The sequence below is a fragment of the Dipodomys spectabilis genome, unplaced genomic scaffold, assembly GCF_019054845.1.
Source record: "Dipodomys spectabilis isolate Male_0828 unplaced genomic scaffold, ASM1905484v1 ptg000207l, whole genome shotgun sequence".
Lineage (NCBI taxonomy): Eukaryota > Metazoa > Chordata > Mammalia > Rodentia > Heteromyidae > Dipodomys > Dipodomys spectabilis.
The window spans coordinates 10,374,108-10,401,960 of NW_024870884.1; the positions used below are offsets into that span (position 1 = coordinate 10,374,108).

The window sequence follows — 27,853 nt, forward strand, 5'->3', positions numbered from 1 at the left end:
ATAATTCTTAACTGTTGGGTTAAATAGAGGCAGTACACATTAAAAAATAAAGTAGATTTCAGTCAGGCATTGGTGTCATACACCTGTAATCCTAGCTACTCAGGGGACTGAGATCTGAGATCTGCAATTGGAAGCCATCCCCAGGCAGGAAGGGCCATGAGACTCTTACCTCCAATTAACCATCTAAAAAACAGGAGTGGAGCTGTGGTCCAAAGTGGGTAGAGCACTATCTTTGAGCCCAAAAAAGTCAGTGACAGCGTCCAGGCCCTGAGTTCAAGCCCCCACAACTGACAAAGTTTTTAGGATAAATGTTAGGACTCATATTGATAGAATAGGAGAGAGGCAAAAGAATGAAACCTGTTTTTTGTTTGTTTTTGACAAGGAGGTATCACATTAGGAGGAATAACAAAACAGTAAAAGGTAGAAAATGGGAATAGGGTGCTGGGAAGGTGGCTCGGTGATAGAGGTGCATGTCTTCCATTCATGAGGCCCCAGGTTTGATTCCTCAGCACCACGTACAAAGCCGGAAGTGGTGCTGTGGCTCAGGTGGTAGAGCGCTAGCCTTGAGCAAGAGAAACTCAGGAACCGTGCCCAGGCCCTGAGCAAACCCCATAACTGGCACAAAAGAGCTGAGAAACACACGAGATGAGACGGTGCGCCCCTTTTACTGGACCCTAGGTGCCCAGTGCTTGCAAGAGGGCCTCTCTCGATAGTCTATAAAGCTTCCTTAGGAGTTCAGTAGCGCTGTTCCTCACAACTGACTGGAAGATCACTCAAGATGTATGAGCGTGCGCATGAATGAAACGTGCCGACGCTTCGAACTCGGGTTCTTATCCTGGAGCGGGCGTGTGGCCGCCGGTCTGACCTTGCAATCTATCAAAAGCACTCTCCAGGCAACATGAAGACGTCTTCATTGACCAGGCAGGGCTCTTCCCTCCACCCTACCCTCCGGGGGGCGCCGCCTCGGGCAAGAGCCGCAAGCTGCCAACGCTCGACATCCAGGTAGTCAGCGGCCGCTATTTCCTCGCCAAAGTCTGGAACTCCGACTTCCGTGAAGCCGCTGCTTCCGCCGGAAGTGCTGTGCCACCGGAAGTGACTACAGCTGGGTGGGCCTACGGGACGGTACTATCTCTTCCTCTGCACGCGGTTAAGGAGACCGGTCGGCCTTTGGCAGCTGGCGCCGAATTATGCCGGGAAAACTCCGCAGCGACGCCGAATTGGAATCAGACACGGCTGTGGAAAAGATGGAGCCACTGCGGAAGCAAAATGAGAAGGTAATTTTGGGGAACCCGGGGCAAGGCAGGCGCTGGGCCCTGGGGTTCGGGACACGCGGAGGCTCGGCCTCCCGGAGGTTGGCCGTGCGGCTCTGCAGGCCGGTGTCCCTGTAGTGCGGCTGCCCCGGGCCAGCGGGCGTCGCGACCTCACGTGTGGCCGACGTGTCGTGCCGGCTTTTACACTCCTCTAGGCGGGAGGCGGGATCTGAGCCCCTAGAGTGCGGGTGCCCACGTGGTCCTGGGAGACGGGGCACCGGCACCTCCGTTAGTGCTTGCTGTGTCCGCGGGTAGGCCCCAAGGCTGAGGCTCAGCCTTTGCGTCCGGTGTGAGCGTCCACGAAAGGAGTTAGAACGGAAGACAGAGCTTTCGGCGACCCAGATCCTAAGTAAACTCTTGCCGCACGTGGCTGAGCCTTCATTGACATTTTAGTTTCCTATAATGAGGGAAGTAGATTTTGTTTCCGGCTTAAGCAGCCTGCCTTTAGTGAGCTAGGGGGCCAGGCGCCCGTGGCTCACGCCTGTAATCCTAGCTTCTCTGAAGGCTAAATTCTGAGGATCGCTGTTCGAAACCAGCCCGGGCAGAAAAGTCTGGGAGACACTTATATCTGATTAATAATAATATTTTTAAAAGCTCGAAGTGGAGCTGTGGCTCAAGCGGTATATCGCTATCGGTTAGCTAAAGAAGCTCAAGGGACAGCGCCCAGGCCCTGAGTTCAAGCCCCTGGACCGGCACATACACAAAAAGGAAGTCCCCCTACCTCCCATGGCAGTGTAAATGTTGTGGTGCTGAGCCCTACTTTCTTATACAGAATATCAGTGTGCCGCAGGTGTGTTTTTTTTTTTTTATAAGCCTTTTAAAAAAATAGTTGTACAAAGAGGTTTTAATTCCACAAGTAAGACTATGCGTACATGCATCTTGGTCATTGTCACCCCTTTCATCGTTACTTTCTTACAGAATGGTGACAAGTTAAATTAGTTTGGTAGTCATCTGGTTGTTTTTACTTTTTTTAAAATTTACTTATTTTTAGTACTAGGAATCAAATTCAGAGCCGTGCCCTTGCTAGGCAACAGCTTTTCCACTGCTAAATCCCCAAAGCAGCCTTATGATTTTTTTTCTCATTAAAGTTTTTCATTATATTTTTATTGCAAAGATACTGTACAGAAGGGTTACAGTTACATGAGTAAGGTAATGTGTACATTTCCTCTCCAGCATTGTTACCCCCTCCTTTGTCTTTCCCCAACCAAAATTCATTTTTAACATAGGGTCCTGTGCATCTCATTATTACAATGGGTCAGCCTGTATCCTTGTGTGAGCATTTTGTTATTTCCCTTCCCCTCCCCAAATTAGAAAAATGTATTCACAAATGCAGGGTACCGGAATCAAATACAGTGAAAACAGGGTTATACCATGGGGGAAGAACATATGAAAGGAACAAATCACATAGTACATTATAAGTACATTAAAAATAACATCCAGCCTCATGATTTTTGACTGATATAACTTTATTTGAGACTGAGATAAAGTTAGTAGGTATTCCTTATATTATTGTGCACGGCTTCCAATTTTCTTCCTTTCATCTGCATGGGTTTTCTGTTGGAAGCTCTTAAATACGGAAGTATTTTGGCCCAGGGAACACAGACCTATTAGTTACAGGTGATAGGGAAATACTGTTTCTCATTTACTGACTCTTCATCAGTCAGTATAGGATATTAAAGTATATGTCAATTATAGAATGCCCAGAAGAGGGACCATACTCATTTACTTACAGGAAGCTTACTCTTACTCAGTACAACAAGGGATGAAAGGACTGAAGTTTCTGCAGCACACTAGCGTATTTTTCGTGACTTACATTTAAAATTTTTCCAAGTTGCTGAGATTGAACCAGAGCCCTCCAGCATGTAAGACAGATGTTGTGCCCCTGAACTGATACTCTCAGTCCTTTGTCTGTGACTTGAAGGCTGAAGTCAGGCAGAAAGAATTTAGCTCAGTAGAATCCCCATAGTTCTGTAATTGGCTTGGGAGTCACCAAGAGAGATACTGAGGTACCCACAGCACCTAAATGTGTTGGTAGTTTTTGCTGTTAGGAAAAGTTGGAGAGGACCAGACTTTTCAGGTAATAGAAATAATCAATTGTTTGTTTTTGAGGTTTTTTTTACCTTTTCCATGGATTTGTAACTTGTATGTGTATTTTGCTTTAAGTATGTGAATTTTGGGAGTTGGTCCTGAGACTTGAACTCAGGGCCTGGGTACTGTCCCTAAACTATCTGGCTCAAGGCTTATGCTCTACCATTGAACCATAGCTCTACTCTGTTTGGTGGTTAATTGGAAATAAGTCACAGACTTTCCTGCCTGGGCTGGCTTTGAACCTTGATCCTCAGATCCAGCCTCCTTAGTACCTAAAGATTAGAGGTGTGAGCCACCTGTGTCCCACTTGCTTTTTTTCTTTCTTTAAACATATCCATAGTAGGGGCTGGGAAGGTGGCTCAGTGGTAGAATGCTTGCCTTGCATGCATGAGGCCCTGGGTTTGATTCCTCAGCACCACATAAGCAGAAAAGGCCGGAAGTGGTGCTGTGGCTCAAGTGGTAGAGTGCTAGCCTTGAGCTGAAGAGTTCAGGGACAGCACCCAGGACCAGAATTCAGGCCCCAAGATCAACCAAAAAACAAACAAAAAATTTACATATCTATAGTAGAATAAATTCTTTTTTTTTCTTCTGCCTCCACCCTAGAATAAATTCTTATAGCATTTTGTTTCATAGTGTCCTTAAGTTAATTCATTTTGCTCTTTTGAGATAGACAAGTACATATCTATGTTTCCCTGTTGTACCTGTTTTTTGTTTGTTTTTGTTTTTGTCGGTCATGTGAGCTGGCACTGTCCCTCAGTTCTTCAGCTCAAGGCTAGCACCCTACCACTTGAGCCACAGCACTACTTCCAGCTTTTTTCTGCTTATGTGGTGCTGAGGAATCTAACCCTCGGCCTCATGCATGTAAGGCAAGCACTCTACCACTGAGCCAACTTGCCAGCCCCCCTACCTCTTTTTTTTTTTTTTTTTTGGTCTGTCATGGGGCTTGAACTCGGCCTGAGCACTGTCCCTCAGCTCTTCAGCTCAAGGCCTAGCGCTCTACCACTTGAGCTACAGCGCCACTTCCGGTTTTCTGGTGGTTTATTGGAGATATATGAGTTTCACGGATTTTCCTGCCTGGGCTGGCTGGCTTTGAATTGCCATCCTCAGATCTCAGCCTCCTGAGTAGCTAGGATTACAGGTGTGAGCCACCGGCGCCTGGCCCCCTACCTCTTTTCTTAATAGGAATTTTAGCAGGGAGAAAAACATAAACATGCTTAGCCTCTGTCATATATGTCTGTGGACATTTATAACTTTCTCTGTTTGAATTAACTTTGGCCAGTACTTGATCACTTTCTAAACTATAAGAGTCTCTTGGAGTATCTCATGAATGACTTGAAATGTCAGGAAAATTCAGTTTTACAATGATTTAACCAGTATGAATTGAGTAGTTGCTAAGAGCCTGTCTGGATGGTCTATGCTAATAAACATGTTTGAAATGTATTTATAGCCATATAACTAAGAAATGGTACTAAAAAGCATTCAGTTTGATTTTTGCCTTATCACAAGGTCAAAAAACAAATGTTGGAATGCCTGAAAATTAAGTTCCTCAATTTCAAGTAATCTTGAAATAATATAGAATTGATGGATCATACAAGTGAGATAGATACCTTGTTCTGTTTAATCTACATTATTATTTTTTTTTAAATTTTTTTAGAAAATTAGAAAAGAAAAGCCAAAACTCAAGAAGACTGAAGAGTCATCAGAAATTCAGGAAGAAGCTGTATCCCCTAAAACTAAAAAAAAGAAAACTAGGTCTTCTGAAGTTGATATGAGTTCTCCTAAATCCAAAAAGGCAAAAAAGCAAGAGGAGTCATCTCAGGATGATAGTATTTCTTCTAAAACTCAGAATGCTAAAAAGAAAAAGGAACTCATTGACAAGAAAGTTGTCTCCCCTAAAACTAAGAAAGTGCAAAAAAGTGAGGTGGCTTCTGAAGCTCCTAAGCCCAAGAAAATGAAGAAAGAAAAAGAAGTGAATGGAGAAATTGGAGAGAAAAGTCCCAAATTGAAGAATGGACTCTCTCATTCTGAACCTGACTCTCACTCCAGTGAAGCTGCCAGTGAAGAAAACAGTGAGACAGAGCAGGTAAAGTTCCACTGTAATGGACAGCACATAAGTACTTTTCATTGTTGCAGAAAAATACATAATTACTACACTTATTGCCCCTACTTTAGTTCTAGGAATGAAACCTTGGTCATTTTTCATACCCAAACTATCTTAATAGAAAGAAAGTTGATAAGTCAGCACTTCCTGAGTGGTAACCTTCAACTTCATGATTGAGACATCATCTAAAAAAAAATTGCAGGGCTGGGAAGGTAGCTCAGTGGCAGAGTGCTTGCCTTGCATGCATGAGGTCCTGGGTTCGATTCCTCAGCACCACATAAGCAGAAAAAGCTGGAAGTGGCACTGTGGCTCAGGTGGTAGAGCACTAGCCTTGAGCTGAAGAGCAGAGGGACATCGCCTTGGTCAAGAGTTCAGGTCCCACGTCCAGCAAAAAAAAAAAAAAATTGCAGTTTTAAAATGCTTCATTTGCAAATAACCAATTTTTTTTTTCTTTTAACTGTCCTGAGGCTTGAATTCTGGGCCTGGATGCTTTCTCTGAGCTTTTGTTCAAAGCAAATGCTCTATACTTGAGCCACAGTGTCACTTCCAGCTTTTTTTTTTTTGGTCAGTCCTGGGGCTTGAACTTGGCCTGGGCACTGTCCCTCAGCTCTTCAGCTCAAGGCAACTGCTCTACCACTTGAGCCACAGTGCTACTTCCAGTTTTGAAGTTAGGTAAATTCTTAAGCTGCTTTATTTGCAAGTCAGAAATTACTAGAAGAAGTCATAACATGGGTTCTACCACTAAAACTATATCCCTAGATCTTTGATTGATTTAATTAACTTCTTTCCATATTTTGAAAAAGTCTCACTGTGGAGCCAAACTGACTTTGATCTGTGTAATCGTGCTGACTCAACCTCCGAATTCTCGAATTATAAGCATGTGCCACAATATTTTGCTTCCTTTGGTTTACTTTTTTGTTGGTCGTGGGGGCTGAACTCTGGGCCTGGACACTGTCCCTCAGCTCTCCAGCTCAAGACTAGCACCCTACCACTTGAGCCACAGTGCCACTTCTGGCTTTTTTCTGTTTATGTGGTGCTGAGGAATCAAACCCGTGGCCTCATGCATGCAAGACAAGCTCTCTACCACTGAGCCAACTTCTCAGCCTGGTTCACTTTTTTTTTTTTTTTTTTGCCAGTCCTAGGGCTGGAACTCAGGGCTAGGTCACTGTCCCTGAGCTTCATTAGCACAAGGCTAGCGCTCTACCACTTGAACCACAGTGCCACTTCCAGCTTTTTCTGTTTATGTGGTACTGAGGAATTGAACCAAGGGCTTCATGCATGCCAGGCAAACACTGTGCTACTAAGCCACTTTCCCAGCCCTCCACTTGTGATCCTTAGATCTCAGCCTCCGAGTAGTTAGGATTACAGGGGTGAGCCCCAGCACCTGGCTCACTTTTTTTAATTAAAAAAATTTTTTTTGCCAGTCCTGCATCTAGAACTTGGAGTTTGGGAGCTGCCCCTGAACTCTTTTGCTCAAGGCTAGCAATCTACACTTTGATCCACAGCTTTACTTCTGGCTTTTTGTTGGTTAATAGAAGATAGGAGTCTCACAGACTATTGTCTGGGCTGGCGTCAAACCGTGATCCTCAGATCTCAGTCTCCTGAGTAGCTAGGATAACAGGCATGAGCCACTGGCCACCCAGCCCTTTGGTTAACTTTAAGCTGGTGATTTTTTTTTTTAAATAATAATTTTTTATCGAGATTAAATGGTTACATAAATTTCAGTATGTAGGTTAGTGATACTTGGTTAAAGTTACAAACACATTTTAGCCTTCACAAAGCAAATTGTCATTATCTTGGTCTATAAAGTTTGTGAATTCTACAAGCTTTGACAGTACAACTATTTCTTCTGGGTTGGGTGATAACATACATTTCTTTCGTTTTGCTTAGTGTTAGCTGTTGCCTCTTTCCCTCTTCTTCCCTCCCTCCCATCGCTGCCCTTGAGTTGCTTAGTTCGTTTCCATCAATGTTCAGTGAAGCTGATGTGCCGCTCTGTTATATTTTTTCCCCTTTTAAGCTAGTGTTTAAAGAAGAGTTGCTTTACATTAGATTTTCACTGTTTTAACTTGTCTTTATTGATTTCCTTCTGTGGTTCTTTGTTAGGAAATACCCGTGGAACAAAAAGAAGGAGCTTTCTCTAATTTTCCCATATCTGAAGAGACTATCAAGCATCTCAAAGGTAATATTCTTGGAGCTATCATCTCTGATGTTAGAAAATATTTGGAAGCATCCTAGCATGTTTGTAGAGGTGAATCAAAACACACTTATTGAAGACACGACCATATAGTTAAGTGGATGTGTATATTGAGATTTAACTGTTTTAAATGAGCATTAAAATTAATACTACATTTAGAAATGTAACATATTGGCTGTGCTGGCAAGATGAAATAATTACTTGATGCCATGTTATTGTTTTCTTTTTTAATCTCATTTCATATTAGCAACTTGTCTATTAACTAGTTAGGTGGTCCTAGATACTCCACTAGTAGTTTTTTTAGGTGCAACAGTCTGGATTACAAATTTTCTAGCTCAAATTGGCCTGTTGATAAGATTTGATGACAACTAACTTACTGTCATTATTAAAATAATATGTAGTTACTATACATGATGCTTTAAAGTTTGCTGCTATTTTCACTGAGCTAGATTCTTCATTATTTCATATGTTTGAAACTGACTTTGTAGCTATAATCAGAAGGAGGGATTCTTTAATTGCACAGGACCAGAAGCATGAGTATGCTTCTGACTGTGGCTGGTGGTGGTGTTGTTTTAAACAATTACAGTGTTGGCGCTGAGGTATATATCTCAGTGGCCAATTATGTGTTTAAGTATGCACAAGGTCTTGGGTTTGATTCCCAAGACCACACAAAAAGAAGCTGTGATGTTAAATAACATGGTTGATTTATTCACAGCCCGTGGGGTGACCTTCCTATTTCCTATACAAGCAAAGACATTTCACCATGTCTATAGTGGAAAAGACTTAATTGCACAGGCACGGACAGGAACTGGGAAGACATTCTCCTTTGCCATCCCTTTGATTGAGAAACTACAGGGTGGTCTGCAAGACAGGAAGAGAGGCCGAGCTCCTCAGGTAACTAAAACACACACTTCAGGCTTCATTTGACATATCCTACCAGTTTACTGGGTTCCTCATGAGTCCTCCATTGTGTTTATTGTGGATTTTTTGAGGGGGGGTTTGGGGAGTGCCAGTCCTGGGACTTGAACATGGGTCTGGGCGCTGTCCCTAAGCTGCTTTTGTTCAGTGCTAGTGCTCTACCACTGGAGCCACAGATCCACTTCTGGATCAGGAGTGAGCCAGCTACACCCACTTTTATTTTACATATTCATCTGAGGGCAAACCAGGATAGTTCTTTTATGAAGCTGTCTGCCATAAACTGTGTGGTTTACATACTACTATCTGTCCCATGGTTGTGATAACTTGTATTATTATTAATCATAGCTCCTTTAAAATACTGGATATAGTTAAAGCTCACAGCTTTGAACAAACATCTGACTTGTCTGCCTATATGGCAAAAGTATTTTTATATTTAGTAGTACTTATCTATATATTTTGGAATCTGACTATCTGGTCAGATTAAATCCAGGTAGTGCTCAGGGCCTGAGCACTATCCCTGAGCTTCATTTGCTCAAGGGTAGCACTCTACCACTTGAGCCCTAGTGCCACGTCCAGCCTTTTCTATTTATGTGGTCGTGAGGAAAGGAACCTAGGGTTTCATGTATGCACTAGAGCTTCAAATACTCTACTCCTAAGCCCCATTCCTAGCCCTAATTTTTTTAATTGAAAAAAATTTTTGTTGCGTCTTTTGGCTTTATTCAAGTTATTTCCCCTCTATATTTACTTCTAAGATGGTGTTGAGAATTGAATCAGAATAATACCTATTAAGTACTTAGTAGAGCCTAGAGTAGAAGCAAAAATATTAGCTAACATCATGAATGTAGTTTCTTGCTCACATTTTCTCTTTCTTTCTTTTTTTTTTTTTTTTGGTTGGTGGTGGGGCTTGAACTCTGGGCTTAGGCTCTGTCCCTGTGCTCTTCAGCTCAAGGCGAGCACTGTACCACTTGAGCCACAGCGCCACTTCCGGTTTTCTAGTGGTTTATTGGAGATAAAAGCTTCACGGACTTTCCTGCCCCAGCTGGCTTTGAACCATGATCCTCAGATCTCAGTCTCCTTAGTAGCTAGGATTACGGGAGTGAGCCACCAGCTCCTGGCTATCTTGCTCACATTTTCAAGGAATGTTCTTCTCTGAAAGCCTGCACAGGACCTATAGACTTATGTTTCATGTAACCTTTCTGGAATACCGTGGTTTGGATGCTTACTTCTTGTGATGATGAGCTGAGTGTATTTGTCAAGAGCTGTATTATATTTATGGTCCTTTGAAACACATTGCGCAGTATTTAATGGTGTTTGGAAAACAATCTCAACTTTCTGGTGAATTCCAGACTGATCAAGTAACATACTACCTAGTATTTCGATTTCAGTGGTTCATTTTTCTCTTCCAGGTACTTGTTCTTGCACCTACAAGAGAGCTGGCAAGTCAAGTCAGCAGAGACTTCAGTGACATCACAAAAAAGCTATCTGTGGCTTGCTTTTATGGTGGAACTCCCTATGGAGGTCAAAGTAAGTATTCAAAAGTAGGAGGTGAAATGCTACGATTGGATTTCTTCCACTTTTTTTTAACCTCTTCTAGTTGTTTATGCTCACAGTTTTTTGTTTGTTTTGTTTTTTTGTGGCTCTTATTTAAAGATATGGTTAGGATCATGGTCTTGAGTGAGAATGTGGTTCTAAATATGGTTCTTGGGAGTTTTCTGTTACCTGTCAATATTTTACTTAAAGACTACAGAGCTAATATTTTGTACCTAAATTGACAGAATTCAGTTTGTCAGTTTCTTCAGTCTTTTGCCTGTTCTTTCTAAGTTTAACTTCAACTTTCTCATCTATTATAACTAGGATTACTAAACCCATCCTGTAGGAATCTTAGGAAGATTGAATTAAACAATGTTTGCAAAGTGCCCGGTAAAAATCTCTAGATTACAATAGCAGCTTGACTTAGAAAAAACTATATTACTACTATCTCATCCATTTCTATTGAATACCTCATTTTTCTTGAGCATTTCTATATCTTATTAGAATATTTGTTCATCTATCTTGTCTCTTCTGCCCCATACAGTTGCTGTTATGAAATAGAAAATTCTTATTCCAAGCCAAGTGTGGTGGTACATCGCTTAAAATCCTAGCATTCATGACAGAAAGATCAAAAGTTTGAGGCCAGCTTGGTAACATGGAAAGATCCTACCTCAGGAAAACAAAAACAAAAGATCCTAGTTCTTTGAGGTTCTTACTAGTACTAAGTCTGAAACTTTGACAGTTTTCAGGTTTTTTTGTTGTTGTTGGTCCTGGGGCTTGAACTTTGGGCTTGGATGCTATCCCTGCGTTCTTCAGCTCAAGGAACGCTCTACCCCTTGAGCCATAGCACCACTTCTGGTTTTCTGGTGGTTAATTGGAGATAAGAGTCTTACAGACTTTTCTGTCTGGGCTGGCTTTGAAGCGTGATCCTCAGATCTCAGCCTCCTGAGTAGCTAGGATTACAGGTGAGAGCCACGCGCCTGGCTAATTTTCACTTTTTGAGGGAGTCAGTCTTCCTTGATGCTATCATGCTCCAATCGAATATTTCCTGTTAAGTCACTCAATACACTTACTGTCAGTTCTTTCTTACAAGTTTTCCCCACTGCATCAGGAGCCCCTTGAGTGGCGCTACCCTCATTGGTTACCGTAGAGTGAAAGTACATTGAGATGGTGCCCAAACCTGATGAGCATGCTATTATTTAATTAATTAATTGATTAATTTTTTGTTGGTTATGGGGCTTGAACTCTGAGCCTGGGCACTGTCCCTAAGTCTCTGTGTGCTCAAGGCTAGCATTGTTACCACTTGAGCCACAGAGCCACTTCTAGGTTTTGAGTGGTTGAGGTAAGTTTCACAGAGACTTTTCTGCCTGGGCTGACTTCGAATTGTGATCCTTAGATCTTAGCCTCCTGAGTAGCTAGGATTACAGGCATGAGCCACCAGCACCCAATGTGAACAACAAAACTTTTTATTGGTGTTCCTTATAGTTGAGCGGATGCGGAATGGGATTGATATCCTGGTTGGGACCCCAGGTCGAATCAAAGACCACCTACAGAACGGCAAACTCGATCTCACCAAGCTTAAGCATGTTGTGCTGGATGAAGTTGACCAGATGTTGGATATGGGTTTTGCAGATCAAGTAGAAGAGATCTTATGTGTGGCCTACAAAAAAGGTAAGCCCCAAATTTTGAACTAATGAAGGACCAGTGGAACGGTGGTCTTCTGCGAGATAAATGGATCATTAGGAAATTGGAAGGGTTTAGCTTATTCGGGGGGGAAAAAAGCTTGGGAGTTTTTGAAATGTCATGATTTGGCACATAACTACGATGAAAGAAAACTTTAAAAAGAATAGAGAAATGACTTGTCATCTTACCCCTTGGTGTACTTTTGATTTCTATGTTCTATGTGCTAAATGTGTGCTAATTACAATAAATTAACCATGTATTAAAGAATCCGCTTAATGCTACATGATTTCTAATACCTACCTGTTTTCCTTATTATTCCATGTAGGTCTTATTTAGTCATACAAGTAGACCTCACATAACAATAGATTGGTTCTTTAGGGCAGATTTCTAGAAGTACAGTTACTAGGTGAAAAGTTTTAAATTGCTGGGCACCGGTGGCTCATGCCTGTAATCCTAGCTACTCAGGAGGCTGAGATATGAGGATCTTGGTTCAAAGCCAGCCTGAGCAGGAAAGTCTGTGGGACTCTTTATCTCCAATAAACCACTAGACAACCAGAAGTGGCACTGTGGCTCAAGTGGTAGAGCGCTCCCCTTGAGCTGATGCAGGGACAGTGCCCAACCCAAGCCCAATGACCCACCAAAAAAAAAGTTGTAAATAGTATTCCTTAATGTGCATTGTCATAATTGTTCTCTAACAAGTTCTACCAGTTTTCATTGCTATTTAAAATATATGAGAATTGTAGCAATATCCTTTATATGAGAAAGTTATACCTCTTAGGTATACAGACACACACAAAAAAATCATAATTGACCTCACAATTGGAATTTTTTTTACTTAAATTTTTTAATGCTGAATATATAGGGTTTTGCACATGAACCCTGGGCCTCATGGTTGCTTGCTTGGGTACTCACCCTCTGAGCTATGCCTCCAGCCCAACTTTTTCCTAGCTATTTTGGAGATATCTATCTTGTAGACTTTTGCTTGGGCTTGTCTCAAACTGTGATTCTTGAGATCTCAGTCTCTTAAGTAGCAAAGAAGTTTTCAGGCATGAACCATCAGTGACCGGCTAGCTATGGAATTGTAAATTCACACACACACTGGTTTTTTGTTTTTGTCAGTTGTGGGCCTGAACTCTGGGCCTGGGCACTGTCCCTCAGCTCTTCAGCTCAAGGCTAGAACTCTATCACTTGAGCTACAGCTCCACTTCTGGTTTTTTTCTGCTTATGTAGTGCTGAGGAATCGAACCCAGGGCCTCATGCATGCAAGGCAAGCACTCTACCACTGACCCACCTTCCCAGCCCCACACACACTGGTTTTTTTATTAGGTAATTTGTTTAGGTATCTGTACTTGTGACTACTAGACTTGATGACTTGGTATTACACAATTGGTAGACCTTACAGTATAGTGCATATATTTCTTTTGTGGAAGCCAATAATCAGAAAAGCAAAATTAAGTTTAGAATATGGTGGTTATTTGAAGACTCCTTTACATAGGTTATTTCAGTTGTTGGGAAGCTTTGATGTTAACATTTTTTGTGTCCTCAATGCCTGGCAAGCCTCAAGTGGTTGCTGGTGATTGCTGGTGGACCCTCTAAAGACTAGGGTGTGGTAGAGTTCTCTGTAGGCTTATTTGAATTATTCATACTGACTTTTTTTCCCCCCAAAGATTCTGAAGACAATCCCCAAACATTGCTTTTTTCTGCAACTTGCCCTCATTGGGTATTTAATGTTGCTAAGAAATACATGAAATCTACATATGAACAGGTGGACCTGATTGGTAAAAAGACTCAGAAAACAGCAGTAACTGTGGAGGTAAATGATTTATTTAGTTGCCGGAATTAGTATTAAGTTATCTCATTTGTTTCCTCTCTGATAGTATTAAGACTGGCAAATTCAAATCCTTTGTCCAAATAAGCACTAAATTTGTATGTAGAGCAAACTAAAGATGCATTTCTATTTGAGTTATATATAGTATCTGTGTTTCAATATTTCATCATCTGGTAACCTAAATAAAAGAATCATTTGGAATCTAAATATGTCTGAATTATGTAGATAAAGAAATTAAACTTAGGATTTAGCCACTAGAGGGCAACAGCACATGCTTTATCTTGAAACTTTTCATCTTAGCTTCAATACCTAGATGAATTCATTTCACGGAAGGAACAGACCTATACAGTAATTGACAACAAATTGTTTTTTTAAGTGATCAAAGGACAAGACCTAAAGAAACTTTTATTGCCATTTACTTAGTTTCCTTTAGGAATCCGGGAGTGGCATTTCTTATATTTTGTGGTTAAGTGAGAAAGAAGCTAGATACTCTGGAGAAAGAGAAGGGACAAGGTGCCAGACCACATCAGGTTACTCTTCACTTTGATGGCTTATTTAGTTTTGTTGTATTCTCTATGCGAAAGTGACACCCTTCAGCTCTGTCAATATTGAGTTGTTTATGATACCAAGACATTACTTAGCCAGAATTGAGAAGATAACTTCAGGGAGAAGGTAACTTCAGTTTTCCACAAGTCTTTACTAAAATATTTTTCTCTTAAAGCATTTAGCTATCAAGTGTCACTGGACTGAGAGGGCAGCAGTTATTGGGGATGTGATCCGAGTGTACAGTGGTCATCAGGGGCGCACGATCATCTTCTGTGAAACCAAGAAAGAAGCCCAAGAACTATCACAGAGTTCAGCAATGAAGCAGGTTGGTCTTTCATGACTGCAAAGCTGGTGCCATCAGTAAATCTTCATTTTGAATATATATGTTTTTACTCATCTCATGATTTCCAGCTTTTAGGTTTAGTCTCATCTCAGATGGGAGAAAGATGGGTGACTCAAACTTAAAGTTTCATGACAAAGTAGGATTTATCACTCTTGACTGAGTTTTCAGCCTTGATGAATATGTTTTTTTGTTTTTTGTTCTTTTTTTGGGGTTCAGTCATGGGGCTTGAACTCTGGGCCTGGGCACTGTCCCTCAGCTTTTCAGCTCAAGGCTAGCGCTCTACCACTTGAGCCACAGCTCCACTTCTGGCTTTTTTCTTTTTTTGTTTATGTGGTGCTGAGGAATTGAACCCAGGGCCTCATGCTTGCAAAGCAAACACTCTACCACTGAGCCACCTTTCCAGCCCTTGATGAATATGTTTTATATAATTGATTTACTAATTGGGAGTTTGAGGTAATTTGTAATTTGGAAGTTATAAAGACACGTTTGCCTCACATTGTTAGCAGAATCATCAAAAAATATGTCTTTACAAGCCTTAATTGAGGATGTATTATTGGATTTGCAGGAAGCGCAGTCATTACATGGAGACATTCCACAGAAGCAAAGGGAAATCACCTTGAAAGGTTTTAGAAATGGTGATTTTGGAGTTTTGGTGGCAACCAATGTCGCTGCACGTGGTTTAGACATTCCTGAAGTTGATTTGGTTGTACAGAGTTCTCCACCAAAGGTATGTGTTCTATACTTAGATTGTAAGATTGGATTTTGTTTCTTTGGGAGTCTAAAATAAGTTGTATAAAAGCTATCTCAACAGTGTAATAGGGTATTAGAGGTAACTTTGCAAGTGAACCTCTTATGGTTCTTAGTTGCCTTTGTTTCAGAACTGATAGAGGAAGAACAATAGTGGCTAGAGTGGGAAAGATGCCTTTTGCTGCCAAGGTAGCCTGGAAGTCTTCATGGAGAGTAGGGTAGTATAATTCTGAGAAGACCTTGAAGTTGGGGAGAAGGACTTGAAGATGAAGTAGATGTAGGAATATGTAAATGTACAAGCTAGAAGAAGACAAAATGTAGTCAGTAACCTTGTGGTAAAGCTACTGAGGCTTGTGGATTATAGGATCTTTGAATTGAAGCAATTTTTTATTTATTATGTATTCTGAATATTTAAAAGAAAATTTGTTAAGGATAAGCCTATTTTATTTAAATACCATATTGAAATGGAACGACTTGGATGCAGAGAATTAATTAAATAGGATACATTATAATTGTTTTCTTTTGAATTTATATTATGGCTACTTGCAATTGGAAATACATGCTTTGTCAGACAGTGCCCTTTGCAAATTGACTTAAGGAATAGGAAAGGACTGCTGTTGAAGATGTGTTCTACACCTTCCATTGGCATTTGCTTTAAATTGAAGGGTCAACTGGTTGCTGTTGCCTCACACATAGAATCCTAGCTTCTTAGGAGGCTGAGTTCTGGAGGTCACAGTTCAAAGCCAGCCCAAGCAGGAAAGTCTTGACTTACTAACCACCGAAAAGCTAGACATGGAGCTGTGGCTCTCAAGTGATAAGAATGTTAGCCTTGAACAATAAAGTTGAGGGATAATGCCCAAGCTCTGAGTTTAATACCCAGGACTGGCACACACATGCAAAAAAATGAAGTGTTAAGGGACCTCCTTCCTATGCAGAGTGTTCACTGACCTCTGCATAGGTTGTTAGGTATGTGTCTCTGTTGTGTCACTCATATTTTTCTTCAATAGGATGTGGAATCCTACATTCATCGTTCTGGGCGCACAGGTCGAGCTGGAAGGACAGGGGTGTGCATCTGCTTCTATCAGCACAAGGAAGAATACCAGTTAGTACAAGTGGAACAAAAAGCGGTAAAATTACTTTCCTCTTTCGTAATTTAGCACGTGGGTTGTTTTGTTTTGTTTTTGCCAGTCCTGGGGCTTGAACTCAGGGCTTGGGCGCTGTCCCTTAGTCTCTTTGTGGTCAAGGCTAGTGCTCTACCACTTGAGCCACAGTGCTACCTCTTGCTGTGAGTAAGAGTCTCACAGACTTTCCTGCCTCGGCTGGCTTCAAACCACGATCTTCAGATCTCAACCTCCAGAGTAGCTGGGATTCCTGGCGTGAGCCACCAGCACCCAGCATTGTTACTCATTTTTATTAAATTTATTTGACTTGTTTCTAGCATGATGTCCTATGATATAATGCCCCTTTTGAAACTGCATTTGTAAACAGTACTCTTCATGTGCTTAAAAGGCAGTTTTCAGGCAACAAATGAGCACACCAGAAATATTTGAGCAGATTAAGGGGCACAGGAATTCTCAGGAGAGTAGGGGAGGGGAGTCAAAAAGAAAAAGGCTTTCAGCCCAGTGGTAGTGTGCTTGCCAAGCATGTGCAAAGCTTTGGGGTTCAGCCTCCATAAAAAAGAGGAAGAGAGGCAGGCAACCTTAAAGAATTTAAATTTTGTAGATTCTTCCAGAAAGTAGAGCTTAATCTTGTCCTACATAGACTGTACTTTGTGGCTTATTTAAAGTGAACAGAACATAGTAGAGAGTGAGGACTTTACAGTGGAGAGTCCTGTAAACACTACCAAGACCAGGAAGTCATGGTTCACATTGTCAGTTACCATGTGTCCCTGGTACGAGGTGAGATGCATTCACCTCTGGAAATCTTTGACCCTGGCCCTTTGACTTTTCAAACTAAAATCATTAAGTTCATAGAAAACAAGGAAAAATGTGGAACAAAGTCTTGAATTCTTGGTTCTAACAAATCTACCCTAGTAACATAAGATGCTAGCTATAGCAGACCTGTGTGATCTACAGAAACTCCTTACATTATTCCTGCAACTTTTTCTACATAGGATAAAGCTTATTTAGGTTTATTTGTTCATTTATATTTTAGATGGGCGTGTATTAAGTTATACTCAGGCTTTATAGCTTAAGCTGCCCTTAACCTTTCTTCCATCCTCCTGGGTGTTGCACTCCCATGCCAGGCCCTGAAAACTTTTTTTAATGACTGTATCGCATTTTGGGGACAGGGGTGCTGTGTGTGTGTGTGTGAGAGAGAGAGATGCGATGGGAATAATTGATAGTCATTTTTATGTTATGATTTATTTTTGTACAGGGAATTAAATTTAAACGAATAGGTGTTCCTTCTGCAACAGAAATAATAAAAGCTTCCAGCAAAGATGCCATCAGGTATGTTCGTCTGTAATTGCCAAAGTGCTTGGTCTGTGTCTTTTGTGCAGTACCTTGATTGATTCCTTTTTTTGGTTGGTTGTGGGGCCTGAACTCTGGGCCTGGGTACTGTCCCTCAGCCCTTCAGCTCAAGGCTAGCACTCTACCACTTGAGCCACAGTGCCACTTATGGCTTTTTCTACTTATATGGTACTGAGGAATCGAACTCAGGGCCGTATCCATGCTAGGCAAGCACTCTTATCACTGAGCCACCTTTCTAGCCCCTGATTCCTTTTTATTTCTTTTTTTTTTTGGTGGTGGTGGAGGGATCTGGTCCTGGAGCCTGAACTCTAAGCCTGGGCGCTGTCCCTCAGCTCTTCAGCTCAAGGCTAGCGCTCTACCACTTGAGCCACAGCGCCACTTCCAGCTTTTTTCTTTTTGCTTATGTGGTGCTGAGGAATTGAACCCAGGGCCTCTGGCATGCAAGGCAAGCACTCTACCACTGAACCACCTTCCTAGCCCCTCCTTTTTATTTCAAAATGTTAACTATGCACACTTTTTAATTCAAGTTCTAAAGTTTTTCCAACACTGTCATTATCATCATGTAAAATTCATTTCTTCATTGTAAACAGTTACTAACTTACTTCTCTTTAAAACCCTCAGACTGTGCTAAGGTAGCACAGTTTAATCATCCCTGCCCAATTCTGTTCCAAAAAGGAAACCACTATAAGTAGTTTGGCTTATCTTTGAGATTTTAATGAGTATTACCTCAGATATGATGGAAGTACTTCCTGTGCTTTGACTGATCAGATTAGATCATGGTTTACATTCCACATCTAATTTAGTCCCTGACTTGATAAAACGAAAACTATTTAAGTTAGCAATTATTTAGCATTGGGTTAACTAGCAGTGATGTTGCTGACAAGGGGAGCAAGAATATTATTTGTCTACAAATGGAAAGATGTTTAGTTGTTTAGCATCTCTTACTGTTTCCTCTGTACAGCATACTCCTGAGGGTGAGTAAAGTTAACATGAAAACCAGGAACCATTTTCTTGGTACTGACTAGTGTGAGCTACATTGTTGTACTCTGCTAAGGAAATCCTGAGTTTGGAAATCATTCATGTTTTTGTTAAAATAAGTTGTGGAAGCCAGACACCACTGGTTCACACTTATAATCCTAACTACGCAGGACAGTAAAATCTGATCAGGCTTTTGAGCCAGTATGCAAATCCAAATAATATAAACCCTGGAGTTCAAGTCCCCGTACCCGTACCCAAAAAAAAATAAATAAATACAAAAAAATAAAGGCAGGGAGACTGGGTCCAGTATGTCCTGTAGGACTTACCCAGAAAGCAGTAATAGTTTGCTCTCTATTCAAAAGGTGAGCAGGCCTACTGTTGGAACATTAGGCCAGAGGCTGGTTAGTATTGGTAAATGGTATTACAGCGTTGTCAGACTGGATAAATCAGTCAATTTGAGATAGTACAAGATCTGAAAGTAGCCATAATGAGAATGTTTGGTACTGAACTCATGGCCTGGGCACTGTTCTTAAACTTTTTTTGCTGAAGGTTAGTATTCTACCACTTGAGCCATGTTTCCAGCATGGTTATTTTAGAGATGTAGTCTTACAGACTTTTCTGCCCAGGCTGGCTTCAACCCTCTATCCTCTTAAGGATCAGCTTCCTAAGTAGCTAGGATTACAGATGTACACCACCTGTACTCAGATTATATTTTGATTACATTTTGCTTTTGTTTTAAGTTTATCTTGCTCTAAATAATCTTTTTTATGTCCTGCAGTCAGTGTTCTGTAGGGTGCCAGTTCAGAAAATTTGGGGTTAGATGGCTGGCAAGGAGACAACAGGTGCTAGTGGTTTATAAGAGACAGCTTCCAGGGGCTGAGGAGGTGCCTCAGTGGTAGAGTGCTTGCCTTGCATGCATGAGGCCCTATATTTGATTCCTCAGCACCACATAGACAGAAAAGGCTGGAAGTGGTGCTCTGGCTCAAATGGCAGTTAGCCTTGAGCTGAGGGACAGCGCCCAGGCCCCCAGTGTTCAGGCCCCATGACCAACCAGAAAAAAAAAAAGACAGCATCCAGTGGCAGCCATGTTACAGAGGCATTTCAGTGGCCTCAGCCTTTCTCATTCTAGTATTAGAAAATCTCTGTCAACTTAGAGCAGAGCCCTGTTCAGTGGCCTCAGCCTTTCTCATTCTAGTATTGGAAAATCTCTTCCAACTTGGAGCCCTTTTGGGTTCTATTGCCAAGATAATAATCACCTCCCAACAAACTAATAAGGTCTCCTAAGTCTTCATTTTAAAATTGATTTGCTATACTGGGAGAACAGCAAGAGATCCTAAGCAGCCAAACATCTTTCCATTTTAGAAAATGTTCTTGGTCCCCTTGTTAACAACACCACTGCTAATTAACCTAATGCCAAATACTTGCTGACTTAAATAGTTTTCATTTTACCAAGTAGGGGACTAAACTAGATATGGAATGTAAACTGTGATCAGATCTGATCAGTCACAGCACAGGAAGTACCTCTATCATTTATCATATTCCTTAAAATCTCCAAGATAAGCCAAACTACTTAGAGTGGTTTATCAGAATGTAAGCTAAGCACACTTTTTATTTAAGTTCTAAACTTTTTCCTAATTGCACACATTATCATTGTAATCATAGGCTTTTAGATACTGTGCCTCCTACTGCCATTAGCCACTTCAAGCAGTCAGCTGAGAAGCTCATAGAGGAGAAGGGAGCCGTGGAGGCCCTGGCCGCAGCCCTGGCCCATATTTCAGGTGCCACATCAGTGGATCAGCGCTCCTTAATCAACTCACAGGCAGTAAGTTTTGAGTATATAATTTGGGGTTTGAGTAGTACTTGAGTTTATTTGAATTTTCCTGTTTCATTTTCTCATAAAGAAAAGGTACTATTTTTTTTAAATCACTTTCCTGATTAAAAACAAACAATGATGATTGGTGGCAAGGAGAAATAGCAATGACTGCTGCTAGAAATAGGGTTTATAAACAGAACTGAATTGTACACTTGAAAATGCTGAACTTTATGGTATATGAATTATATCTTGTTTTTTTTTTTTAATTCTTTTTTACTTTATTTTGTCGGTCATGGGGCTTGAACTCTGGGACTGGGTACTGTCCCTGAGCTCTTCAGCTCAAGGCAAGCACTCCACCACTTGAGCCACAGCATCCCTTCCAGTTTTCTGGTGGTTTGTTGGAGATAAAGAGTCACGGATTTTGCTACCTGGGCTGGCTGTGAATGTGATCCTCAGATCTCAGCCTCCTGAGTAGCTAGGATTACAGGCGTGAGCCACTGGTAATTTTTTTAATTCTTAAGAGCCCAAAATATATATCCATAAATGCAATATAAGTACATTAGTAGCATATCTAGAACTTTAGAAGGTATATGCTTTTTTTTCTTTTATAAATTGAAATTTTTAAATTTCAGTAAGCTGATTATAGATCTACATGCAGTTTTAAGAATTAACATTATTCAATTTCTTGTATACTCTGTCCATTTTCCAACAGTGGTAATGGTTTACAAAACTTCTCACAACCAGATATTGACATTGATATAATGCACGAATTTTGCTGGTTTCCATAGTTTTATTTGCACTAATTCTGTTCCCTTCTGCCATAAGGGTTTTGTGACCATGATCCTGCAGTGCTCAATTGAAATGCCAAACATTAGTTATGCTTGGAAAGAACTTAAGGAGCAGCTAGGCGAGAGCATCGATTCCAAAATAAAGGGAATGGTCTTCCTCAAGGGAAAGCTGGTAAGTCTAGGGCCTCTGCTGTGATATATAGCTTACTTAATGTGATCAGGGATGCAGGATGGTGTTTTGCCCCTTCACATGGGATTCACATGGGACATTCTTCAGTTTTCAGTCCCTGAGTGATATTTTCCATGATAATTGCTACTTGGTTACTGGTGACTACTATCTGTTTGCATTCTAAGTCATTCTGCAAATAATGCTACACATTTCCACATGTTAACTAATGTATATTCAGTTACACCTTTACAACTAAAATATCATATCCTTACTTATTCCAGACTTCACTGTAACTCTATAGGAGAATGAGAGAGGAAAAGACTGATAATGCATAAATACGGCTGTGAAAATAGTTTGACTTTGTGGAATCCTTGAAGGGCTAGAGGTACATGGGGTCAAACATGGACAACTACTGGTATAGTGAACGAATTTAGATTTATCCCAAAAGTTATTGTGTTTGTAGAAAGATAAGCCAAATGGTCAGGTAGTGTGTTGTCTTCTCATCTAAAGTGCAGGCTAGATGTATACTGTTTAGTGTTTCTCCCTCTAGTGTTCTTAATGACTTTTTTTAGCTTTAACTCCATGAGAAGCTTACTAGGCAAGGTTAGCAAGCATTCATAGCTGCACTTGAGCATTTTTAGGATGTAACTTTAATTCAGATATGTTTTACCTTGCTATGTTTGTGCTTCCTAAGTGAAAGCCTAATGACATACTCTAGGACAAATCCTGCTTTGTAGTTACTACTTGAAATACTTAGTATGTGAGTGAAGAGACCCACTAATGGCAGAATCTATCTGTACCTGATGATACCTGTGATGAGTAAAATGGTTGGATAGAAGGAATGTTTCTCATAAAATTCTGCAGGAGTCAGGCACTGGTGGCTCATGCCTACAATCCTAGCTACTCAGGACCTGAGATCCAAGGATCAGGCTTCAAAGCCAGCCCAAGAAGAAAAGTCTGAGACTCTTTTATCTTCAATTAAAAAACAAACAAAAAAAATGAAGTGTGGCTCAAATGGTAGAGTGCTAGCCCTGAGCTCAAGCCTCATGACAGGGGGAAAAAAAACAGGAATATTTTTGTGTTTTTTGTTTTGTTTTGATAGAGCTGGGGTTTGAATCCAGTGTATTGACTTGTTAGATATGTGTTCTACCACTTGAGCCAAAATACAGCAGTTAAAGATGGCAAAGAGATGAGTGATGCCTGTACAGCCGTAGTTTGACATGTTGTGCTTAGCTTCCTTGACTGGCAGAGAAAGCACTTCTTATCAAAGATTGATCCTGGAAACTTCTCACACTATCTCAGGAGGCCAAACATAAATTAGAAATAGATCTTTAATTTTTCTGCTTTAAGTTGACCCTTCTTGTTAGAAAATGGAAATCAGTAGGTGGTAATGGTTTTAGAGCCTTGCCATGGATTTTTTGTTGTTGATTGCTTGTTTTGTGCTAACAGGGCTTATTCATCACTAATACTTAGCAACTTAAGCCACATCTCCAGCCTGGCTTTTTGCTGGTTAATTGGTGATAGAGTGTCACAGACTTTTCTGCTTATGTTGGTTTTGAGCCTCCATACGCCAGGTCTCAGCCTCCTGAGTAGCCAGATTAACAGAGATGAGACACCAGGGCCCTGGTTCTCAGACTGTGTTTGTTCGTTCATTTGTTTTGGTGTTTTGGTCATAAGGCTTGAACTCTGGGCCTGGGTGCTGTCTCTCAGCTCTTCAGTTCAAGGTTAGCACTCCCACTTGAGCCACAGTGCCACTTCCAGTTTTCTGGTGATTAATTGGAGATAAGAGTCTCAGGGATTTTCTTGCCAGGGCTGGCTTTGAATCACGATCCTCAGACCTCAGCCTCCTGTGTAGCTAGGATTACAGGCATGAGCCACCAGCACCCAGCAAGACGTGTTTTTAAGTACTGCTCCACTTCACAGCTGTGAGTCTCAGCTGTGCCACCCAAAGAGGAGGCCATTCTGGCTTCCTGTCATAACTTAAAAGGACTTTGACAATGGCTAGAGTGATAATATATATGTATATATAGAAGCTAATAGCTACTTCAGGGCTTGCACAGTGTTAGAGCTAAGAATCTAGTTCTAGATCCTTCTTAGTCCTTTTAGAAATCCCCCTGGACTTTGGGGAGCTGCAATATGTTGGTCTTGATCTAAAGTTCATCTAAAAATTAAATCTGTTTTTTTTTTTTTACATGATACCTGTGGTTTGCAGTATCATTCAGTTTGTTCTCCTTGGACTAACTTCATTTTCTTTACTTCCTAGGGTGTTTGTTTTGATGTACGTACTGCAGCTGTCACAGAAATACAGGTATTTGCTCTTGAACTTAACAGCTAATGTGACTAAATTGTAAAGTGTTTATTATAAAAATACAGAATTTATGAGACACTTATGAGACACAATTGCTAAAATCGATCCCTTTACTAAAAGTCAGGTTCTAAATTTTTTATACACACACACACATCTTTTTTTTTTTAATTTATTTTTGAGTCAGTTGTGGAGCCTGAACTCTGGGCCTGGGCAGCTCTTCAGCTCAAGGTGAGTGCTCTACCACTTGAGCTATAGCACCACTTCCCTCTTTTTCTGCTTATGTGGTGCTGAGGAATCGAACCCAGGGCCTCATGCATGCAAGGCAAGCACTCTACCACTGAGCCACCTTCCCAGCCCCCTAAATTTATAATTTTATTTCTTCTTCTGTTATGTTTTTGTTGATCCTGCATTTTGTCCATCCTACGCTTCCCCACAGGTCAGTCTGTGTTGCACATGTTTTTATATAAATTTTAAAACTGTCCATCTTAATTCAAGATTGCAGTATATCTGTGTGTCTTGTGTGTGTGTGTGTGTGTGTGTGCATAAAAAATTTGAATTCCAGGCCTGGGCACTAGTTGTCCCTTAGATTTCTTGTTCAAGGCTAGCATTCTACCACTTGACCCACAGCTCTTATTGCTAGCCTTTTGGTAGTTAATTAGAAATGAGTCTTTCCGGGCTGGGATGTAGCTCAGTGGCAAAGTGCTTGCCTAGCAAGTGCAACGTCCTGGGTTCGATCCCCAGTACCAAAAAAGAAAAGACAAAAAAAATACAGTTTAAAAAAAAAAACAAAAAAAAAGAAGAAATGAGTCTTTCCTGCATGGGCTGCCTTTGAACCTCAATCCTCAGAGCTTAGCCTCTTTGAGTAGGAGTACAGGTTCAAGTCATTGACACCCAGCCTCCTAATTTGTTTCATTACTTTTGACTGCTGTTAAAGTCTAGTAATTGGCTGGACTATAATGTAGTGATAAGGGCTCTCTCTTGTTGTGAAATGTGTCTTTCCAGACATCAATGGCTTTTGGGCTGAGAGGATCATTGTTACTAGTCCAGCAACCTTTAAAGCACTAGTTATCAACCTGGTTGTTCTATGTATATGTGTGTATTTGTGTCTTTATGTCTTTTTAAAAAAAGAATTTATTGTTGTTATAGTGTGATGTACAGAAGGGTTACAGTTATGTTGGGTCCAATTCTCTTTTGAAAAATATTTTTATAATGCCTTTTCCAAATTGAGTAAAAATCAGAGCAGATAAGAACAAAACCTTCTCTCAACAGGAGAAATGGCATGACTCACGACGTTGGCAGCTCTCTGTGGCCACAGAGCAACCAGAGCTGGAAGGGCCACCAGAAGGATTCCGAGGCGGCAGGGGACAGCGAGATGGCAGCCGAGGTGGCAGGGGACAGCGAGATGGCAGCCGAGGTTTCAGGGGACAGCGGAACGGAACCAGAAACTTCAGGGGACAGCGGGGCGGAAATAGAAGTTTCAGGGGACAGCAGTCAGGTGGCAACCAAAGTAATAGAGGGCAGAAGCGGAGTTTCAGTAAAGCATTTGGTCAGTGAGAAGTAGAAGACATACAACTGTTGGGCCACATGAATGCTATTTCTCACACAGTCCAAAGAAGTGTTCTGCCTTTGGTCTTCATCCCTTGCAGAGACAGGCTCCATCCAAACCGTCTTACCTGGTTGTTATCATTTACATCTTTATTACTACCACTTTTCTCAACTTGTCATCTTGTATTGCATTTACATTCTAAGGTGTTGTCTGTATGTTACAAGATTGAGTCAATCATGTTTCTTCCTGTATTTAGGTTAATCTATCTTTTTTTTTTCATAGTGCTGGGGATTGAACCCAGAATCTTACATATACTAAGTATGTGCCCTCTCACAAAGTTTTATTCCCTGTCCCCCAAAGAATAATGTTCTTTAAATATTCCTTGGCCTTTTGCCAAGCAACTACTCCTTGTGTCCTATACTGTATCTCCTGAGAATTAATGGTGAGCAGTGTTTTGAAATGAGGTTTCAGACTTAGGTGAGTTGTATTATAGTTTATGCCTGTCTCTTTTAAATTTGGGGAAATGAAATATACTCTATGGATTACCCATAGTTGTGCTCATTTTGATATACTTAGCTTCTCTTTACAAGGTGATTCAGGCTTCATCTAATTTTTCACAATAGTGTATATAGAAGTACCTTTGAACATAAAGCCAGTGTTTTTAAGCTTAAATTCAAATGTATGTGGTGGCTCCATAGTTTCTTTGTAAATTAAGAGTCTGGGTAAATGCTGTTTCAAAAGGTTAACATCATCTACTGTAAGGAATTAAGAGACCAAGGGGCTTAGTTATATACTGCTGAAAACATTCTTTTCATGAAAGGAGATAATCACAACTGAAGCACAAAGAAAGGAATGAGTGTAAAAATTACGTACATGCCAAAGTGTTCTTTTAATGGATCATGAGTGTTCAAGAGGTTAATTTACAGTATGCAGTCTGGGACTTTTAGGTAGTAATAGTCTGATTTTTGTTTCTCATTATCCTAGATCTTAAGCTACAACATAGGATCTACTCTGTTAAAAGTATTTCTCCATTCAGAAGTGTTCACTGCTTAGACACTCCTTTTTAAGACAGCTCTTTGGTTATTTTATGTTGTTGCTTCGCAGGAACTGAAGAAATGAATCTAGTGCTAGACAAATGACTTGGACATAATTTCTTTGGAAAACATTCTCCATAGCATAGAAGCTTAAAGGGTGTTACTGTCTTCTTACCTTAGTTTCTGGAAGTTCTCTACTGGGGGGGTCTTAGAATAAGCTATGCAGGAAAATTTAAATGACAGTCTGTCATTCTTAACTAGTTTGAACAACTAAACTCTTTACAGGCTCTTGTTTCTATATCTGGTTTCACTACTTGGTCCCCTTGCAGTAAGGGACTTTGACAGCCACTTTATCCTGATTTCTGAGGCAGGTTCCTACCCTGTTTTCAGAATTCTCTTGGCATTTTTTATTGTTGTGATGTATAGAGAGATTATAGTTACATAAGTCAGGTAATAAGTGCATTTCTTTTTGGACAGTTTTGGGCCTTCCCTTGCTCTCTCCTCACACTTATTTTCTGATTCCTTTGTTAGTTTTCACTTTATTCCTGTGTTTTGTGGCTTCTTATCAAGCTACAGGGAGTTAGGGAAGGTGTTTGATGGTAGGCCACATGTGCCTTGTGGGTTATAATTTATTAGATTCTGGTTTTGTCCCAAATACTGGTCATGTTATAATAGTATCTAAATATCCAGTCTGGATAAGAATGGATTATGTGTCAAGCAAATTAAAAGGTTGCTCCTTGTGAAGGAACAGCTAAAATAAACATGTAGATTATGGAACAGCACAAAGTAAAATGACCAGGCATAAAAAAGAGGGAAGATTAATAGGAATTTTAAGTATACAACTTAAGAAAAGTATTCTTCCCTCTGTCACTCACCCCATCCCACCTCCTTGATTTGTTTTTTTATTAGTACAAATGATTGAACTCAAGGCCTCAAGCAAAACTCAGCTTTTTCACTCAAGGCTGTTGTTCTACCACCTGAACCATGCCTCCATTCCACCTTTTTTCTGGTTAATTGGAGGTGGATCCCCTTGGATTTCTTAATAGGCTGGCTTTAAACCATAGTCCTTGGATTTCAGCCTCCTGAGTACCTAGGATTACAGGCATGAGCTACTGACCAGCACAGCTTTTTCAGTAATTGAAGTTAATGTTTTTTGTAGATCCTAGAGTTCAAACCATATTTATAAATGCATAATTCATTTACTATTGGTTTAAATGGGGAAATGTTACCATTTTGCTACAGAGAAAATATTTTCCAATTTATGTATCAATGTACTTTTTAAATTAAACCCATTTTTTATGTTAGCAATTTGTGTAATGGTTTCTCTGCAGTTGTACATAAAATGTTTTTACAGTAAACTGAGTTAATGTATAAAATACTGCTTTGATGCCAAAATAAAAATATTAATATTTTATGGGTTTGGTGGCTTTTTAAAAATGAAAATACTTGAAAATTGTA

The 27,853-nt window shown here is 40.6% G+C and overlaps 1 protein-coding gene across 2 annotated transcripts; it reads left to right on the forward strand.

Annotated features, from left to right (window-relative positions):
- Nucleotides 1-1,121: 1,121 nt before the first annotated feature.
- On the forward strand, nt 1,122-27,807 carry Ddx21 (DExD-box helicase 21). 2 transcript variants are annotated; one of them, XR_006150140.1, is made up of 16 exons: nt 1,122-1,274; nt 5,053-5,481; nt 7,603-7,678; nt 8,409-8,587; nt 10,018-10,135; nt 11,627-11,812; nt 13,492-13,637; nt 14,374-14,523; nt 15,107-15,268; nt 16,296-16,415; nt 17,665-17,738; nt 20,400-20,559; nt 21,376-21,510; nt 23,771-23,815; nt 25,085-26,699; nt 26,927-27,807. XR_006150140.1 is itself a non-coding variant. In XM_042696336.1 (15 exons), exons 1-15 carry the CDS (start codon nt 1,188-1,190, stop codon nt 25,367-25,369), a joined length of 2,352 nt encoding a protein of 783 aa, XP_042552270.1. In that variant the 5' UTR covers nt 1,122-1,187; the 3' UTR covers nt 25,370-27,807. The 2 variants fall into 2 exon arrangements, 1 of the variants encoding a protein (XP_042552270.1); XM_042696336.1 differs by having other exon boundaries at nt 25,085-27,807.
- The last annotated feature ends 46 nt before the right edge of the window (nt 27,808-27,853 follow it).